We start from the raw sequence: 19,572 nt of genomic DNA, 5'->3' as shown, positions 1-19,572 counted from the left end.
ATGAGATGAGCCATGTTCATCATGCTCTGAAATATTCCCTGCGCCTTGCTCCCGCTCTCCTCCTGGGATTCTCCAGGGGGTGCTGGAGAATGGCTGTTGGCATGGAGGTGGACACCATGCAATGTAAGAATGTTTGGGGGAGCCACTCTATACCTCAGAGACCATATATACACGCTGGCCTCATTGTTGCAGAGATCTTGACCACTTTACAGTGCTGCTCACTGTCCACAGGGAGGAGAAACCCCCACGTGTATCACCTGGCTTAGAGGAATGGGAGAGGACCAAACCTTCACCAACCATTGCTGTGAGCTACCAAGCCTACTTCATGAAAAAATAAGAATTAATCAACTAATGGGGCAGGCCAGAGGTCAGTATTACACTACTGCTACTGTTCCAACAATCAGACCACCTCACTGCTTCCCACCAGTGGATTCCAGTCTTCAGAGCAGGAAAATACAAATCCCCCCACTTCATAGCTAAGGTAAGGGCAGTGATGCCACCCAGCAGCAAGATGGACTTTATGGCAAAATGTCCAATTCCCTCAGGAGTTTCAAGAGGCTGATTCAAAGCAATTTAAATGCCCTGCCAGGGCCCTGTTGCACCATTTCTTAGCTCAGCACTGGCAAGGCTTTACTTCACTGCTTCCCACCTGGCCCCCAGTGCTCAGATGTGCCACAGCAGCTCAGTCCCACCTCACGAGACCTGGGAATGGAAATTGAGGGGTGGAGAGAGCACCCCACAGTTCTATCAGAGCCCTGCAATTGCCAGGGCTTGCCATGAAGTTACAGGACAACCACCTGGCCCCTGGTGCTCCAAGTCTCTTGAAGCACACTACTGGAATAGAGAAGCCAAGCAGAAGCTGGCCAAGGAAGGTGCCATGTGGGTCTGGCTGGAACAACCAGTTTTCCCAAGCCCTGCAGCCTATTTTCTTGCTAAGAGGGCTCCTTTCATCCCTCCTGCCTATGCTCACAATGCTGACAGAAGACTCAAACGCTGATCCAAGAGCTGCCGGGAGCGAATTCCAAATGTGCTGTGCCAGGAAGAGAGCAGCAGCTTTGTGGAGAGCAGTGCCTGGAGGCATGGGGCTCTAACTGGGGCTGGAACCCTTTGCTGCTGCTCCACCACCCATCATGTGCTGCTCCACCACCCCCAGCGCCACCACTCCCCAGATCCATCTCTCCTTGGACCCATCACCCCCTGGCCCCATCACCTGCTCCTCCATCAGCCCCAGCTCCATCACCCCAATCCTTCTCATCCCCCCGCTCGGTTTGGTGACCCGCAGGTGACACGCGGCTGTCCCCCTGGGACTGGACGGGGCGCGCCCGGCCTGGCTCTGCACTTCCCCGTGCTCCCCCGTTCTCAGACCACCTCTTCCCGATCCTCCAGGTCTCAGCTAGCCCCACCAGGAGCCCGGTTAGCCCACAGCGAGCCCGGCTCACCCTGCACCCGTTGGGAGAGGATGTGCTCGGAGGGGCCCATCCCGGGCACATCGCTGCCGGGGCTCCACCCCCGGGACTCATCTAACGGGAAATTTCCGTCAGTGGCTCCCGGGCCCGCCGGCTCGGCTGGGCAACCGATCCCGGGGGGGGACAACCGATCCCGGGGGGGACAACCGATCCCGGGGGGACAACCGATCCCGGGGTGCCCCTCGCCCCGGATCCCCGGGCACGGAACTGGAGTCCCCGCCCCGCTGCTCACGAGTCTCCCAGGAAGTCGTGGAAGCGGATGCGGCCCTGCGTGGTCTCCGCCTCGAAGTTGGGCGCCTCGTCTCCCAGCAGCAGTCCCGGCATGGCGGTGCCTCCGTGCCCCGCTCCCGCTGCTCGCCACACTCCGCTCCCCGCTCGCCACCCGCTGCCGCTCTGCGCATGCGCGGCCAGCACCGCCCCCCTCCCCACCCCTGGGGAGGCGGTGACGTCACGGCCCGGGCGGCCGCCGCGCTTTACGGCGGTATCGCGCTGCGAGGGACTGAGGCGGGAGGCCCGGAGGTCCCTGTCCCCTCCCTGTCCCCTCTCCCCGGGAATGGCCACGTACGTGAGCGAGCTGGAGGCGGCCAAGAAGAGCCTGAGCGAGGCTCTGGGCGAGAACGTGAAGCAGTAAGTGTGGGGAGCGGGGGGGAAACACGCGGTGGGTGAGGCAAAGTGAGGGGCGTCCCGCTGGGCCCGGTCTGTGAGGGAGGCGCTGGCTCCGGGCCCGCTCGTCCCCTCCGGTCCCTCTCGTCTCCCCCTCCCGGGTCCCCCCGGTTCTCAGGCCTGGGGGGAGGGCTCTGCGCTGTGGAAAACGTGTGTGTGTTTAGTAACAGCACTTCTCGTTTGCTCCTCCCTAGGTACTGGGCGAACTTGAAGCTGTGGTTCAAGCAAAAGATCAGTAAGGAGGAGTTTGACCTGGAGGCACGCAGGCTTCTCACGCAAGACAATGGTAAAAGGGCATCTCGTGTTTGCTTGCCTGCAGTGCCTGGTGCTGCCCTGCCCCTGCCAGCCTCGGGGGAGCCCATCCCTGCTGAGTGCTACTTTCCAAGTGGGGAAATCGCTCTGAGGAAAGGGACAGAGCTCATCCAGTTCCATCCCCCTGCATGGGCAGGGACACCTCCCACCAGCCCAGGTTGCTCCAAGCCCCATCCAACCTGGACTTGAGCATTGCCAGGGATGGGGCAGCCACAACTTCCCTGGGCAGCCTGGGACAGGGCTCAGCACCCTCACAGCAAAGAATTTTTTCCTAATGTTTGGCCTTAATCCCTCCTCTTCAAGCTCTAAATCCTTTCCCCTTGTCCCTTCCCTACAACCCAGTGTCCAAAGCCCTCCCCGAGCTTTCTTGTAGCCCCTTCAGATATTGGAAGGTTGCTCTGAGCTCACCTGGGAGCCTCCTCTTCTCCAGGCTGAACAACCCCAATCCCTCAGCCTGGCTTCCCAGGGAGGTGCTCAGCCCTCTGAGCATTTCAGTGGCTCTGCTCTGGACACCTTCCAGGAGCTCTGTGTCCTTCTGATGTTGGGGACTCCAGAACTGGACACAGAACTCCAGGGGGGGTCTCACAAGAGCAGAGCAGAGCAGAGGGGGAGAATCCCCTCCCTCTCCCAGCTCTCTGTGCTGCTTTGGGTGCAGCCCTTTGGGTCCTGATGTGCTTCTCCTGGCTTTTGTCTTTATGCAGTCCACTCACACAATGATTTCCTCCTTGCTATCCTGACCCGATGCCAGATTTTGGTTTCTGCACCAGGTGAGTCCCAAGCAGCCTCATTAAAACACTTGGGCAATCATGGGGTTACCACACAGGTGCTGGGTGCTCTTTGTACCAGGGGCTCCTTTGATGTCCTGGTGGGGTGTGTGCTGCCAGCTGCCATGGAAAGGGAGGGGCTGCCCTGCTTTGAGCTTCCCCTCTCTGCTGAGCTTGGGGATGCTGGGGGTAGAGTTCTGGGGAGCTGGATTTTCCTGACTGATCTGGGAATTGAGTGTGTGTCTGATAGAGGGAAAAAATCCTCCCTGTGAGTGCTCTCAGTGAGTCTGGGTTGGGCTGTGGCCAGCAACCATCCAGCTGTGGGTTGTTAGCCTGCTGACTGTCAGCAGGGTTGCACATCATGTTGGGTTTGGGTTTCTGCAGAGATCTGCAGTGCAAGCCACGAAGCTGCTGTGTAGGAAGAGAGAGCAGCACCTCCTGCCCTTCCCTACAACCCAGTGTCCAAAGCCCTCCCCCAGCTTTCTTGGAGCCCCTTCAGATATTGGAAGGTTGCTCTGAGCTCACCTGGGAGCCTCCTCTTCCTCTCCCCCTTCCATCCTCACTGACCTTGGGGGCTGCAGAGCTGCTTCTCTTGCATATTCTCAGTTCTCTCTCCCTGGCTGCAGTTGCTGTTGTGCAGCATTTTTTTCCCCTTCTTGACTCTGTTACCCCAGAGGTGCTGCCACCATCACTGATGGGCTCAGCCCTGGCCATTTGTGGGCTAGTAGATGACACATCTTACTTGCCAGTCTTCTGAGTGCAATGTAGCAGCCTGGATGCACAAGCCCAGGAAGATGCAGTGAGAGTGGAAAACTCCCATGTTGTGTGTAGATTCCCTCTTCTCCTCCTCCTGTGTTTCCAGTCTGGCCCCTGCTGGTTTGTTGTTTGGTTTTATTTCCTTTTTTCCCTGGTCAAGAAGGGAAAGCTCAGAGGCTTTTTTCTTTACCAGTGTCTTCTGTGTGGAAGGTGTTTGCTGTGTGTCATGGAAACAAGGGACTTCAAAGGAGTGTGCTTGATGCACTGGGCACACCATCACACAGAGTCCCAGGGGCACATCCTTTCTGAAAAGTGACTGATCACACAGGTTACATGTGCTTTCCATCCCACCTCTGTGGGAGAGAGGCAGGAGGGAAAGATCCATCCTTAAAATGGTATTTTGTATTAAAAACAGCACCACGTGGTCAGCATTGGACTTGGTACTGTGGCATTTGGACTGGGAAAACTTGGGGGAGGTATTTCTAAGGAGGGATTGTAACATGCTGAGCCATGTCAGTCACCCTTCTGATCCACCTTCTGCTGCCTCTGAGTTGTTTAGGATTTAGGAATTTTTGTTGTTTAGTTTGTTGTTGTTTAGGATTTAGTTGTTTAGGGAGGGAGGGAAGTTGGTGTCTGTTCCAATGTGAGGGATGACCTTGAATTCCTGTTGGGAGCACAGCCTGACCTCCCTTCCCATTTTATAACTGGGTGGTGTCATGTTTCCTCTGGTAGCCATGCTGCTAAAGACACCCATGAAGACAGGGGTGGCACCCAGCTGGGACAGAGCTGGGAAGCTGTGGAAGTGCTGGAAGGGAGGAACTTCCAGAAATCTGTGTGCCAAGAGGCTGGGGAGTGTCTCCATGGTGGCTTTAGGCTGGTTATACCAGAGGGCTGTGATGCACTTTCTGTTACAAGGAGAATTTCTGAAGTAGTCTGATTTACTGATATTTTTCAGGAGTAATTTTTTATAGTATTATTTTATTTTTATGCCTGGGATTTTGCTTTCCCCCCCCAAAAAAAAAATTCCAGTGAAGGAACTCCAGTTTAAATGTTTTTTCTCAGCCTTGCATGGACTTGCTCACTAAGCTTGTCTTGATTGGACTTGTTTGCAAGGTTTCTTGGGTTAATACTTAGCTCACTTGAGCTGCTACCTCCCTCCTCAGCTAAATGTTAACAGCAAACCCCAGACAGCTGCAAGTACTTGAGTTAATGGATTAATTAATTGATGGAGTAACGATTTAATTTACTTGCTAGTAATCTAAGTCCAACGAAGAGATGGTTCAGTGAATTACAGCTCTTGCTGGGATAGCAGGAGTGTTTTATGGGATTTGGGTTGCCCAGAGGTTTTGCTTGAAGATAGATTCAGATTACTCCTGTTCAGCTTCTCTGCAGAGAGCTGGGAAGGGAGGAAAAGGAGCAAAGTGGGAGCTGTTGGTGGAGGAAGGTCACCAGAATAACCTTGACTAAACCCTTGTCCCTGCCAGAAGATTAAAAAAAAAATAAAATAACAAACACCACCTACTGAAGGTCAAATAAATGAGGGTGGGAAAATGTGCCCTGTGCCTGGGTGCTTTTCTCCAGCCTGACTTTCTCTGTTTGTATCTTTGTCCTGTGCTGGTGCAGCACATCAGGAAAGCTGACACACAGGGGGCCAGCCCTGCAGAGACTGCTCTTAGAGCAACATTTTTACCTGCTGCTCATCTATCAGCAGCCACTGGTGTGCCTTGTTCACATAGAGTTAGGGTTGAAATAATATATAGCAAACATATAGCAAGTTGAAATAAAAGCTGCAAATATCTCTGAGGTTTCATGCCTGAACCAACCCAGCCTCATCATTTGTGGCCTGGAAAGCAAGTGCTGCTTTTCTTAGAATGCCAGAGGGAAATTTCCCTGTCTTCATCTCGTGCAAGTCAGGGTTGGTAATATGAAAACCTGAAGTGGAGCCAAAAAAATTCTGCTCTGGGCTGTTCATAATGGGAAATAATATCTCCCCTTTCCCTTGGTTTAAGCTAAGTCTGGCTAGGTTTTTGTTAAATGTGAGATTCAGGCTGAGATTCAATTAAGTTGCATCTTTCAGGGTCTACTGTCAAAGCATAAAACTTTGGTTGCCATTTAGTTTACAAGTTGCTGTGTTATTTTTTAAAAGGGGGGCCCTTTTAATGTTTTTTAAAATTTGGGCCCTGCTATAACCTCTTCATCTGTCCTGCCCAGTCAGGTAGGAGGGTGTTGTTTGTTACCCAAGGTTACTTGTGTAAGGGAAGCTGTGAAGGAGCTGTGTGAGGCCTCTGACAACTCTTATGAGTTAGAGAGATGAACTTTTATTAAAAGCTTTGAAATAGGCTGGGTAATTTCTGGGTCTGTCATCAACACACCCAATCCTTCCACCCTGCCTAGAAGGAGTCTGGCCTGCTGTGGGGAAGAGGAGGAAAGGATTCATCTAGAAAGCTTTATGACTTTTGTACAGGGTTTATTTACTTTTTATTTCAGTTTTGACAACAGGATTTGTCATAGAGTGTTGGTTTTCACTGATAAGATGTAACTAAACTTCTTTATAACCTTGGGTTTGTTTTTTTTTAATAGGGAGAATATGCCACTTCTCTGTGTCTTTGTAGGTTGTTTCTAAACCCTTCTTTAGTAGCTGACAATTTAAAAACTTCTCCTAAAGCTTCTGGTTTAGCCTCATCCTTGAAGTCCATGTTTTGGAAGGTTTTTTCATGGCAGTGGACACACTGTTGTGAGCCAGCCTTGAGTATGGGAAGCTCCATGGGAAGCCATGGGCTTCCAGCCAGCCTTACACTCCATAAACAGCATCACTGCAGGAATTTCTGGTTACAGCACAGCTGGGAGACTCAGTGCTTGTTGGTGTGAAGCTTGTGTTGAGTTGTGGTGCCAGGAGAGAGGCAGAGCTGGGTGGTTGTCAGTACTTGGTGAAGGTGGGTGAAGCTTTCCAAATTTTGGAGGGTGAGTTGTCTGCTGCCTCTTCCCATCCCTGGCTGGGATGGTGGCTCAGGTGCAGACAGGAAACATCTGAGAGGTCTCCATGCTGGCAGCAGAACTCCAGCCTCCACTTCTGAGGTAACAGAAGCATCTTCGGAGCTGGAGACCAAGGCTCCCTGAGGGTGGGCAGTGCCCCTGGGGTCTGATGGGGAGGAAAAGGTTGGTGGCTCCTTGCTCAAAAGCAAGGGAGCAGTGTGCAGGGGCCACAAGAGGGCTCTGCAGCCTTTGGGTTCAGCTGCTTGTTCACCATCACCAAGTGCAAACCCCCACAGCTCAGTGGAGCTGCCAAGAGCTGTGTGCTGTAGCACCACTGTAGGTGTAGCTGTCAAACAGAACACAGGAGACATCTGAGCAGCCTCCTCAAGGTGATGTGGCCAAATGCTTGTACTGGTACTACACAATTATCTCCTTTTTTATCTCATTTTTTAGCTGCTTGCTGGTTCTGGTCAGTCCCAGGCTCACTGGTTATGTTGTTGTCATCCTGCTCAGCAGCTTTTGCAGTGCTTTCTCCTCTCCCTTGGTGTGACAAGAACAGTCAGCCACTATGTTTAGCATGAGTCTGACACAGCTCTTGCTAAAGGTGATGGGGAACTGAAAGGCAGAAGTAGGGGGTCAGACTGCTGGATCCTGCTGGTTAACATCTGACCTGACCCAGGAGTTGGTGGGGGCAGAGTTCATCTCCAGGCAATCTCTTATTTTCCTCCTGATGTTGGGAAAACAGCTTGTTTCTTCTGTGTGGCTTTCCCTGGAGGCTGTGCTCATCTCTCTCTCCTTTTGCCTTAAGTAATGAGTCAATCTAGCAGGGGGCTGACAGAGGGAGGGAAAGGCTGCCAAAATCTTCCTCCCATGAGAAACCCTCTTTAGGCTGTTGATTTGAGTTAAAGGCTTAGCTGGGGGCCAGGTGTTAAGGGGTTTCCTGTGTGGACAGTTTAATCCTGTCTCTAACTGAGGAACACCTAGTGAGTGTTGCTTTTTCTTTTCAACTTGTAGAAGGTTCAGGATCTCTCCCGTGGCCAGGTGGCTCTGCAACTAAACCTGGAAAACCCAAAGGAAAGAAAAAGATTTCTTCAGTTCGACAGAAATTTGATGTAAGTGTCCATGGTCAGGTGGTTGTGGCTCTGTGATATTTTATGGTGGGGAGGGGGGGGTCAGGAACTCTTGCAGCATGGAGTTTTGGTTATTGCCAGGAAGGGGGAAGTCCAGTTGTTCAGTGACATGTGTCCTCTTTGAGAAACACACACGTTCTCATTCCCCTTGCAGCAGAGGCTCTGTACACACCTCTGGTGCTGTCACACTTTTTGTTCTACAAACTGTTCCATTCTCTGGGAAAAAAAAAAAAAAAAAAAAAAGCAACCAAGCAAAATAGACACCAAAAGTTTTTCCTGCTGGTTTATTCAGGTGGATCAGCATTCCTTGTGGCTGGATGAATGTCAAAGCCAGCTCAGAGGGGACATAGCTGGGGACAGAGGAGGAAAGTGGACATGCTGCACCCCTGGCTGTGAGAAGTTTCCTTGGCTCCTTCCCACAGATTTCCTTGCTGTGCTTCTGGGCACTGGGATTTGGCATTATGTGTGTTTCAGGAACTCGTCTTTCCAAGGGACAAGGCCAGCTGAAAGCTCGTTGTATGTCAGTTGTTGTTGTTGTATGTCAGTTGTATGTCAGTGTGCCCAGGTGGCCAAGAAGGCCAATGGCATCCTGGGCTGGCTCAGGAACAGCGTGGCCAGCAGGTCCAGGGAAGGGATTCTGCCCCTGTGCTCAGCCCTGGGGAGGCCACAGCTTGAGTCCTGTGTCCAGTTCTGGGCCCCTCAGCTCAGGAAGGAGATTGAGGTGCTGGAGCAGGTCCAAAGGAGGCAACTGGGCTGGGGAAGGGACTGGAGCACAGATCCTATGAGGAGAGGCTGAGGGAGCTGGGGGTGTTGAGGCTGGAGAAGAGGAGGCTCAGGGGAGACCTCATCACTCTCTCCAACTCCCTGAAAGGAGGTTGGAGCCAGGGGGGGGTTGGGCTCTTTTCCCAGGCAACTCTCAGCAAGACAAGAGGGCACAAGAGGTCTCAAGTTGTGCCAGGGGAGGTTTAGGTTGGACATGAGAAAGAATTTCTTTCTGGAGAGGGTGATCAGACATTGGAATGGGCTGCCCAGGGAAGGGGTGGATTCTCCATCCCTGGAGATATTTCAAAAGAGCCTGGATGTGGCACTCAGTGCCATGGGCTGGGAACTGCAGTGGGAGTGGATCAAGGGTTGGACTTGATGAGCTCTGAGGTCCCTTCCAACCCAGCCAATTCTATGATTCTATTCTATGATTTAGAAGCTGCTGAAATGTTTTGGCAGTGTTCACAGCCTGAATTCTGGTGGCAGTCTGTGGGATTTTTGTTTTAAAACTTCACTGTAACTTTTCAGTAGCAAGGAGAGAGAGGAGAGTTTGAGAATCAAGTTGTGAAGTAGTGGAAGTCTTGGAATTTGGTTAACTGTGGTACCCCTGTGTTACACCATATTTCAGGTGTGTTTATACCTTTGTTCCTGGAATGATTGGCAGCAAGTGTTCTGTGAAATGTACATTATGATGCACTTCTATTAACAGTGGAATTCCTGGGTAGTGTGAACTTAGAGGGCCTTTATTTCCTGTTGTTTCCCTGCCTGGCCAGGGTAACAGTTTGAGTGAGGTTCATTCCAATCAGCTTCTGCTCTCCAAAGCCACATTCCTTTTAACAAGTTGCTTACCTTCTGAAGATCTTATTTTTTTTTTTTTTTCTTACAAGCATGCAGCTTTCCTGTAATGAAAGCCCAAGTGTTCAGAATTACAGGGAGGGAAATCTGCTTTCACATCATTAGTGGGTGGGTTGGTTTTTCACTCTGAGTTAAATGCCACACTGTCCTTTGAGTAAAGCAAGCCCCACTTCCTCTCCTTGAAACTTAAGATCTGAGAAACCCACTTTGCTGTGTATTGGTTGTTTATATTTAACGTATGTGTTTGTCTTGATGCCCTCCTAGAGCCTTGTGGAAAGCTCCATTCCAGAGCCACTGGATCTGTGGCTTGGGGAGCTGAGGGATGGGAGGTGTGAGGTACTTGGGCTAAGGCCACATTATTCCCTTGTGGCTTTGGGCTGGGCCAAGCACATGTCTGGCACCAAGAATCAACTATTCTCTGCTTTTTTCCCCACCTCTCTGGTGGTCTTATCTCCCAGGAGCCACCACAAGTGCTCAGAGCTTGAGACATCAGCACAGAAAGGGAATTTTTTTTTTTCTAAATAACTGAGTCAGTGCTGAAAAATATCCATAGTCCATCTCAGAATCAGTGACTGCTCAGTAACACAACTCTGCTTAAAGCATTTGAAGTGCCTGGGTAGAGTGGGGAATGAAATTCAGACGTTGGTTGCGTTTGAAGCTTTAAAGAAATGTAAAATTCACATAAACCTAGGGTAGTTATTTCTAATCCTGATGGGAATTGTACAGTTAGTGAGTAAAAATGTACCCGTGTCTGTACAAGAAATTACTAAACAGAGGAGAGAACCCAGAGGAGAGGAGGTTGCTGGGAGATGTGCAAGTCCATAAAATCATAACTGGCCTGAATGGCATGGACAGAGATAAAAGGGACACTGATTGACTGCATTGGAGACTTGTAGGATAATCAGATTAATTTTATTTTACCCCCTAATGTTGTGTTCACAACAGCACCGGTTCCAGCCTCAGAATCCACTCTCAGGAGCCCAGCAGTTTGTGGCAAAGGATCCCCAGGAGGATGATGATCTGAAGCTGTGTTCTCATACCATGATGCTTCCTACACGTGGCCAGTTGGAGGGAAGGATGATTGTCACTGCATATGAGCATGGGCTGGACAATGTCACCGAGGAGGCAGTGACTGCAGTTGTTTATGCTGTGGAGGTGAGGCTGGGCTGGGAAGCAGCAGTGCTCTCATTTACACCAGCAACACTGTTACTTCTGTGATTGCCTCTGGAGAGTAAGGTGAGGCTCAAAGGGCTCCCTGGTTTGTGTCATCACAGGTGTAAAGACTTGAAATTCTGCCTGCAAGTGTTAATTTTGAGGTGTGTGCACATGAGGAACTCCAGCTGTGCTTATGTGGCTGTTCTGGAGAATGCTGTTCCTGGAGCTTAAAAGCTGGGACAGAAGAGGAGCTTCAGTTGAAGCAGTTCTGTAATAAGTAACCTGTTCCAGGCCCAAGTATCTAGCATGGCAGTGTGGTGACAGAATTAGCTGAAGTGCCTGCTGTCTCTGGGTTTGGCCATCAGTGGGGCATTGCCTGACACACCCCAGGAGTGGTACAGCCATTACTTTGGGTGTCGATGTGTGGATGAATTTCTGGAGTCAAGAAGTGGAGGCCAACCTGGCTTCCCCATCTGAGAGTGAGGCCAAGTTATGAAGCAGTTGTCTGCTTGTTTGTTCAGGCAGTTGATTCTCCAGCATTTTCCAGGCAACTGAACAGTCTGAAAAAGAGGAGAGAGTGGCTGTTCATTGTAGTTCTAGGGCCTGTATTTGGGTAGGGGTGTAACATCAAGTTCCAGTATGAAATCTCTTAACCCTCTATCAAAGGGATTAGAGGTTGGGAATTTTCTAGCATTTAAGAAACCTCTTTGACACTTGGAGCAGCACATCACATATTAAAGTACAGTTCACAGGCTAATGCTGGCAGACAGTTCTCTGCATCCAGCTGCACCAGACAACATTCTGTGACTCGTCCAGATATTGATTCCCTTTAGGTCCTTGAGGTCACAGCAGCACCACTGTGTCTTGCCAGTTGGTGAGGCCCTTCTGGTTGCTGGGGTGAATAAATTAGTGTGTGTGATGTTGTTTTCTGCACTGCAGAACCACCTTAAGGATATCCTGACATCTGTGATCTCCAGGAGGAAAGCGTACCGCCTGCGGGATGGCCATTTCAAGTATGCCTTTGGCAGCAACATTAACCCTCAGCCATACCTGAAGAACAGTGTTGTTGCTTATAACAACTTAATTGAGTGGTAAGGAGCTCTCAGCATGCTGCTGATTTCAAATGCAACTTGCTAGTCCCCAGGTGACTCCCACGTGTCAGTTTTTTCCCTATTTATTTAGTAGGATCTGTTAATAGTGGTGTTCAGCTTGCACACACTAAGGAGGTATCTGTGCAGAGCACTGTGCAGCCAAACAGGGAGGGAGAAAATGCAGATTTCTCAGCAGTGGAGTTCAGGGCAGGATTAAGTTTCCCTTGCTTGTGCTTGTCCCTCAGTTTATGAATGTGACCCCCTGGCCCTCTGAATGTCCTTGGTGTAATTACTGCTTTTAGGAAGCTGTAGTGACTGACAGAAATTCTGTTGCTTTTGGGGAGCCTGGGTAGAAGAGCCCTGCCCTTGTGGGGACACTGCTGTTGTGCTGTAGGAGAGAAATGTCAGTGAGGGCCTGCAGGACACTTCCATCCTGTCATTTCCTCTCCTACACCTGTTTGTATTGTTCCTTGACAGGCCTTTCTAGTTAGCAGCACATCAAGGCCATCTTGTTTTTCAAAGCCTTGTTGTCAGACAGCTTGTGCTGTGCCTCTGGCACTGTGTGTGGATGAGGAGACAGATGTGGTTCTCTGTGGCAGCTTCTAGCAAGCTGACAGGAGGTTGTGGGTGTTTTAAGATCTGCTTACAGCACTACAAACCACTCCAAAAAGCTCTGCCTGACAGCTAATGACTTTCAGTGTAATGCTGTGGGTGCCTTCATTTTTATACTGGGTAGAAAATTTCAGCTGTCAGTAACAAAATTTACCTAACCAGGACCAGTTAAGCAGGTCTGAAGCATGTTGAGGATTGGTTTACTCTATTAATTTTTTTGAATTAATGAATTAATTTCAAAGGTAATTACAGCCAAAATGATTTATGAAAGAGAAAAGCAAACCCTGAGGTCAGGCCCTTGCTGTGTGACTTCCAAAGCTGGTGCTGTTTTCTTGACTGGAAGGTTTTCCTGTCTGCTCTGTCTGCAGCCCTCCAAGTGGTGTGGTACCATCTGCTGGGCAGGGTCTGGCTCCCCAGCCCCCCCCTGATGATGCTGAGCAGCAGGCAGCTTTGCTCCTGGCCTGCTCTGGGGACACCTTGCCAGCATCCCTCCCTCCTGTGAACATGTATGACCTTTTTGAGGCACTGCAGGTAAGCTGTAGATGTTACTCTCATGTCATGCCCCAGGCACCACTCACATTTCCTTGATGTGCATGGGGCTGGGGGTTGATTTGGTTTCTCCTTCCTTGTTTGCTTCTCAGATTTACAGGTCTGTGGCTTGAACTTGTTGCCATCATTTGGTAGTGGTTAACACACAGTGAGCTCATGGTTTAAAACCTGTAGTGCTCCCCTTGGTCAGAGTTGATGAGGAAATCCCTCTCTCTTCTTACAGCTATGAAAGAAGGGGGGACTCTGTAGTAAGACTGCAGTGACTGTATCAGAACTGAGCCAGATGGAGACAATTTTGACAGCCAAGTGACTTCCCTGGTGTGTCCCTTTTTACTCTCTATATTCCACCAGGATATTTTAGAGGCACACTTGGTCCTGTGCATGAGTTAGCTCTGATTGCCCCAACCCTGGGCAGGTGTCTGAGGTAGGCTGGATAAATCTTCCTCTGGTTCCCTTCTCCTCTGGCAGCTCCAGGGACATTTGAATGTCTAAAATTAGCAGTGGGGAATTGGTGTCACTGTGAACAGGCCCTGGGATTTTGAGTCAAGGCAAAGGGTTTATTGTAAGAGCTGTAACAGCATTTATCTCGTGAATTGGTGTTTGTAAGATTTTGATGACAAATTGGTGTTTGTAAGATTTTGATGACAAATTGTTGTCATCTCAAGAACAAAATGACAGTTCCCTTACCATGCCACTCCCTTAAAAGTTGGTGTAGCAGGTGGTTGTTCTGGCAAGTTGTAGCAGCTCTGCTTGTGTGTTCCTGGCTCAGTGATTGTCCTGTAGTAGAACGAGCTTCTTCTATGGACAGCATAGGGGAAATACGTATGAAAGCATGACATGACACTTTTTTTTTTTCTCATGTGTATCTCCAGGTGCACAAAGAAATTATTCCTGCACACACTGTTTACGCTCTAAACATTGAGAGAATTGTCATGAAGCTCTGGCATCCAAACCACGAGGAGCTGCAGCAGGATAAAATCCATCGCCAGCGCCTGGCAGCCAAGGAGGGCCTTCTGCTCTGCTAGGGCTTGACAGCTCTGCCAGGCCTCAGGTAGCCCCAGGGCTTTCCCTTGGACTTGCTGTTCAGATGCTGCTCACAAACTTTTGTCAGCATTTGATGGATGGTGTAAGTTACAAGTCAGCATTTCCTATGGAAATAGGACTGAGTTGTGGAAGGCTTTCTCTGCTTCCCCAGAGCCACGGAGTGCCTGCTGCAATCCCACTGAACTGGGAAGGAGAAAGGAGAGATTTGTTTGCAAAGACTTTTCTAGGAAAAATGAGGGTGGAAAGAGTTGGTTTTAAATAGGGTGCATTTGTGGTTTTCCTTTATGAGCATGGGAGTCAAACTCCCCACCCTCCCTTCTGAGCTCAGTTTCCAGGGGCCTTGTTCAACCTCTGGTGCAGCTGGTGGAATCTTTTCCATTCATTTAACTGGAAACAGGCTGGGCTCTTGAGAAGATGGACTCTTCTGTAGGATGATGTTGTTCCTCTTCAACCAGGCAAACCATTGATTAGAAACTCTGAATGCAAACAAGGCAAAGAGGGACAGACCCTTTCTAGCCTGCCTTTGGAACTGTTTTGTATCACTAAATCTGAAGGCATGCACTGTCAGAGGAATCTCCTGCCACCTACCAAATAGGTAATAAAATCAGGGTTGTGAGTGATGTTTTTGTTTTTCTCTCAGCCTAGTCCTTGTCTCACCCTTGTTGTCACAGTTGTGCTTGGATGCTATAGGAACTGTTGGACCTGTGACAGCAGTGCATGGCAGTAGTTAATGATGCAGCCACCCCAGCAGGCAGCTTGAGCATACCTGGGCTGGGTGGAACAGCAGCTCCCCAGTACAGGTACTGGTTCACTGTCTAAGTGTGGCTTACTCTGTCATACAAAATATGCAGCCACACATGGGGCCATGCAGATTGCTGTGTTTCAGGTACTCTACTGCCTTCCTGAGTCAGCACTGAGCTCCTCAGACACCGAAGAGACACAGGAATGCCATTAAATATTTTAATTACTGTATTACCTCATATAGAGGGAGCTGCTGAAGGGTGACTTGGTGTATTGTGTGTCCAGACAATGGAACTGAAACTGTTTCCTCTGGGGGATTATGAAAGGGGAAGCTCATGGTTCCTCTGCATTCTAGTTTTCCTCTGTTGGGGAAGTATCTGGATAGGAGAGCTGTCATCTTTCTTTCCCCTTTCCTCTGCAGTTTCCTTCTCTACTCTGCCCCCAGGATGCAGGTCCCTCGTGTTTCTCAAGTACTCAATCCCAACTGTGTGGCTGTTGCTGTAGCCAGGAAGCCAGGCAAGGACAGGCAAGTTCCTGGGGGTGTGGTGTTTGGTTACCATTAAAACTATTGTTTCCATTTGAATTTCTGAAAGCAGCTTCCAGCTGGTGGCTTTTGTTATGTCTTTGCTCAACTTTAAAGCTCCCTCAGTCAGATACCTGTTTTCTGTGACAGCCACTTCTGAAACTCAGGTGCCTGTGTGGTTAAAGAGTGGGAAAGAGGATTGGTTCCTTCCTCCCAGCTGCCTGGTCTCATTTCTGTTCCTCTCGTGGTTTATTGCTCCAGTATTAAACTTGCAGGAAGCTCACAGACCATTAGCTGTGTGTCAAGGTTTAACACTGGGCCAGCAATTAAACAAATGACAAACAGAGAAAGGAGAGAGACTTGAGGGTTGGAAACTAAACCACACAGCTTTTAAAGAAGCAGGAGTGATGAAAAGGAAAATTATTAAATATATACAAATAGATGCATAAGTGCTACCATGTTCCTCCCACCTTTTGCTGCAGTAAAGCTCATGTCACCACTGCAGGGCCTGGAAAAGTCCCAGGCTGTGGAGTCGGGGGAGCTGGATGCAGGAACACATGGATTTAGGAGGGCATGGATTAGGATCAAAGGCAGATGAACAGAATGGAATCCTTCCATGGATAAAGAAGAGCTTGACCCTCATGATCCCACAAATTTACATGGAGTATGACATGTATGGGATGGAATACTCTGCTCAGTTTTGGTCAGCTCAGCAGGACACACGGCTGAAGAAAAAACAACCATTTCCCTTCTGGAGGCTGATGCAGCCCCTCCTCCTCCTCTGCCTCCAGATGGGGGCCACCATGCCAAGGGTTGGGGCTGTCTCTGGATTCTGGGACAGATGTGACACCCCAAGTGTCACTCTGGGACAAGGGCTGGGGCTGCTGGTTGTGATGGGCTGCCTGGAGGCAGTGGCACACACTGCAGATACACAAACTCCACTGGAAAATTTCCAGCTGACTCAAGCATTTTAATTTTTTCCATCCTGTATTCTGCCCAAGTCATAGCAGTATTGATGATATCAATGGGGGGGACACACAACTGCACCCCCTCCCAGCACTACTCGGATGACTCCACCACATTATCAGCTGAACTTCTCTGGGATATTTCTTTTTTCTTCAGCCATCAAATACCAGAAGTCTCTTTTTCCAGCAAAAATTCTGATTTCTTTGCAGTTAAACTGCAGCAAACCCTTATCAAGCAAACACTGGAAAGTGAAGAGGGGTTGAAAAGCAGCTCTTCAAAGGTTCCTGATGGTTCAGTGAGATGGGGACAGTGGCTTTCAAATGTCCGCCCCCCTCACCCCAGCATCACTGTGGGAGAATGGGCTGCCCAGGCAGTGCTTCACAGCCCTGAGACAAGTGTGGGTGCCTCATAGAGGCACAGGGGGTTTATTTTCCAGCCCTAACCAGCAGCTCTACCAAGATCTACACTGATTTTGTAGCTGGCAATGGTGGAGCTGTTGAGTCATAACCACAGATTATTATTTATCCAGTAGCACAATTGTGGTGCTGAGTGCCAGAAGCAAGACAACCACAGAGAACTTAGCAGAGGAAGCAAAGGCTGACTGGGACAAGCTTTGCCTGACAGATGGGAGAGGGGGCAAAAAAACCACTGCACAAACCATTTCAGATCTGCTGGTACCTCACAGATGGGCACCTCTTATGGGTACCTCCAGCATCACAGCAGGATGGGGTATCCCTCTGTCCCAAGCAGCCAAGCCTGGCTAGCTAGGAGACTCCATCCATAGGGATTTTGGTGCCCACAGGGAGCTGCCCAAGCTACATGCAAGAGCAGACCTAACTCTGAACTTTTTTTCCCTGTCCTCTTCAGATCAGGTCTAAATGCCAGCCTGGCTCTGTTCCTCACACCGCAGCCCAAAGGTAAAAAGGTGATTTTTTTTTTTTTTTTTCTGGTCAGAGTGAGGGATATCACTACTGCCTCCCTCCCACCCCCTGCATGGGAAAAATGGCACAAACTTGAGTGGTGGGGAGAGCAGTTGGACTCCAGGTAAGTCCCAGTTGGGTCCTGGCTGGGTGCTAACCCCCGAGTCAGACCCATCAAGCATATTCAGACGTGTTCATTGCTTGCATGCACTTTTCTTGCTTGAATTTCAAGGGAAGTATGTCTGTATGTCAAGTCACTGCTTGGGGTGTGTGCAGGTGTCCCACGGGTCTCTGTGTGTCCCTGTGACAAATGCACACTCAGCACCACTGCTGGATGGACCCAGAGGGTCAGAGCACCCACACCTCTACCACCCTGACACAGCCCATACCTCCCTGTCTGCCTGCAGAGAAGGGTCTCAAAGTGTCTCTCAAGCCTCCCCAGGGTGCTGGGGGTGCTGGGTGAAGGCAAGGGAGCCCCAAAGATACCCCCGAGCCTCAGCCATGTTCACGTCTCTCCAGGGTACCCCAGGCAGTGTCTGTATTTCACTTCAGGAGGAGTGAAAGTGCCAGTTGAAGATGGAAACAAAAATTAGGTCAACTGCAAACATTGGTGGTGAGAAGCTGAGTGCTCAGCCTTGTCTTGGGTCAGTGCTGGGTGTTTTGGAAGTGGGGGTGGGGGGCAGGGGGTTGGCTCCTGTGAGAAGTTGCTGGAAGCTCCCCTGGTTCAAATCCCATCTGTCCAAGCAGGTCTGGGGAGCTGGGTGGATCTCTGCAAGTCACATATTCAAGAAAGGGAAAATGAAACATCAATAATAATAATAATTTTTAAAGAAAGACCTGCAGAGGAGAGGAAGGAGATGAGAGCAACTCTCCTGCAAAACCACCAAGGTCAGTGAGGAAGGAGAGGGAGAAGGTGCCCGAGCAGAGGTTTCCCTGCAGCCCATGGTGAGATGGCAGCTGTCCCCATGGGGTGACAGCCCCTCCTGGCTCTTGTCCCCTTTGGGTGCTGCTGTCTGTCTGGCAGTGTGGGCAGGGAGACAGAGTCCCCAGGGGCTTTCTGAACCCACAGCCTTCATCCTGCCCCCCACTTCAAAGGCCACTGGAGCAGGGGTGCTGCTGCGTGTAATACAGAGAAAGCCTTTGGCCAAGGTTTACTCATCTGAGGCTCTCCGTGGGATCTGGCAGCCCTCTGGGGAGGGGCTGGATGCATCTCCAGCTAGGAGATGGATGTGCTCCACAGCACCCATGGGTGCCAGCTGCCTCTTACCCAAAGAGGGCATGGCCACTGGTTTGGTAAGTGTAGGAGAATTATAGAGCAGGTGGGAGAGATTTCCTGCCCCTCCTCTGTCACACAGACATCAGATGAACCTGAAAGGGTGAAACTGGGGGTGCCCTGGGAGAAGGGAAAAAGGACCATTTCATTTTTGGAGGTTAAGAGCTTTCCTCATCTCACCCAAAAGTTTAAGCCTAGGGAAACGTTGTTGTCATAAGAGCTTCTCAGTCTTTTCATTCCAGCTGCATCTAAGTTCAGTCTTTCCCAAATCAAAGGAATAAAGAATAAAAAAGAGAAAACTGAGCAGATGGTTCCTGTTGGGAACCTTAAAGCAGAAATTGGCACCAGCTCCCAGCAGCTTCACTCCCATGGGGTCCAGGGAAGGAAAAGGTGATGATGCTGTGGAGAAAAATCTCTATTGGGCCTCGTGCTTGATCAAAGTGAGAATCAGAAAAAATTTCCAAAGCTTTCAAATGGACACTTTCTAATATAGGAATGGTCAGGCCAGATGCAGTTGCTGTATTTGGCGCTTTTTACAGTGAATCAAGATGATTTAAATGCTGAAGAAATGGTCAGGGCTTAAGAAGCAGTGACCACAATCTGATGATAGTGTGAGCAAAGAGAGGGCAGCCCCTGCCAGTAATACAGATAAGAGACATTTCAAAAGGGCTACTATAAATCAGGGGAAATTATGAGTTAAAACTGACCAGGTAGAAAAAAAGCCATTAACTAAATGACTGTGAATGGAAAGTTAAAGAGCTCTTTTAAAAGTGTTTAAGAAACGGTGAAGGAAACAATTTACCAGTGTTTAACCTGGCAGCTATTAAAAATAATAGTAAATATCATAAATTTAAAATGTTATAAATAATAAATACTCAGAAAACTAGAAAATGAAATAGTTCATGTTGTCCATGAGGGAGATGCTATGGAGCATGCTGGTTTAGGTGCTTTTTTTTGTTGTTGACACCAGATCTTGATTCAGTCTCTGGATTTCCATAGCTGATGGGGAACTCTTTG

The 19,572-nt window shown here is 49.6% G+C and overlaps 1 protein-coding gene across 1 annotated transcript; it reads left to right on the top strand.

The window, feature by feature from the left end:
* The first annotated feature begins 1,674 nt into the window (after positions 1–1,674).
* Positions 1,675–15,465, top strand: TADA1 (transcriptional adaptor 1). The gene is made up of 8 exons (XM_071751265.1): positions 1,675–2,093; positions 2,324–2,415; positions 3,143–3,208; positions 7,949–8,046; positions 10,627–10,836; positions 11,776–11,927; positions 12,908–13,070; positions 13,961–15,465. The coding sequence occupies exons 1-8, from the start codon at positions 1,726–1,728 to the stop codon at positions 14,111–14,113; spliced, it is 1,302 nt and encodes a 433-aa protein (XP_071607366.1). The 5' UTR covers positions 1,675–1,725; the 3' UTR covers positions 14,114–15,465.
* The last annotated feature ends 4,107 nt before the right edge of the window (positions 15,466–19,572 follow it).

Source organism: Heliangelus exortis, chromosome 8 (assembly GCF_036169615.1).
Source record: "Heliangelus exortis chromosome 8, bHelExo1.hap1, whole genome shotgun sequence".
Lineage (NCBI taxonomy): Eukaryota > Metazoa > Chordata > Aves > Apodiformes > Trochilidae > Heliangelus > Heliangelus exortis.
Note: the sequence above shows the minus strand (reverse complement) of the source record. Positions and strands in the feature narration are given on the sequence as shown.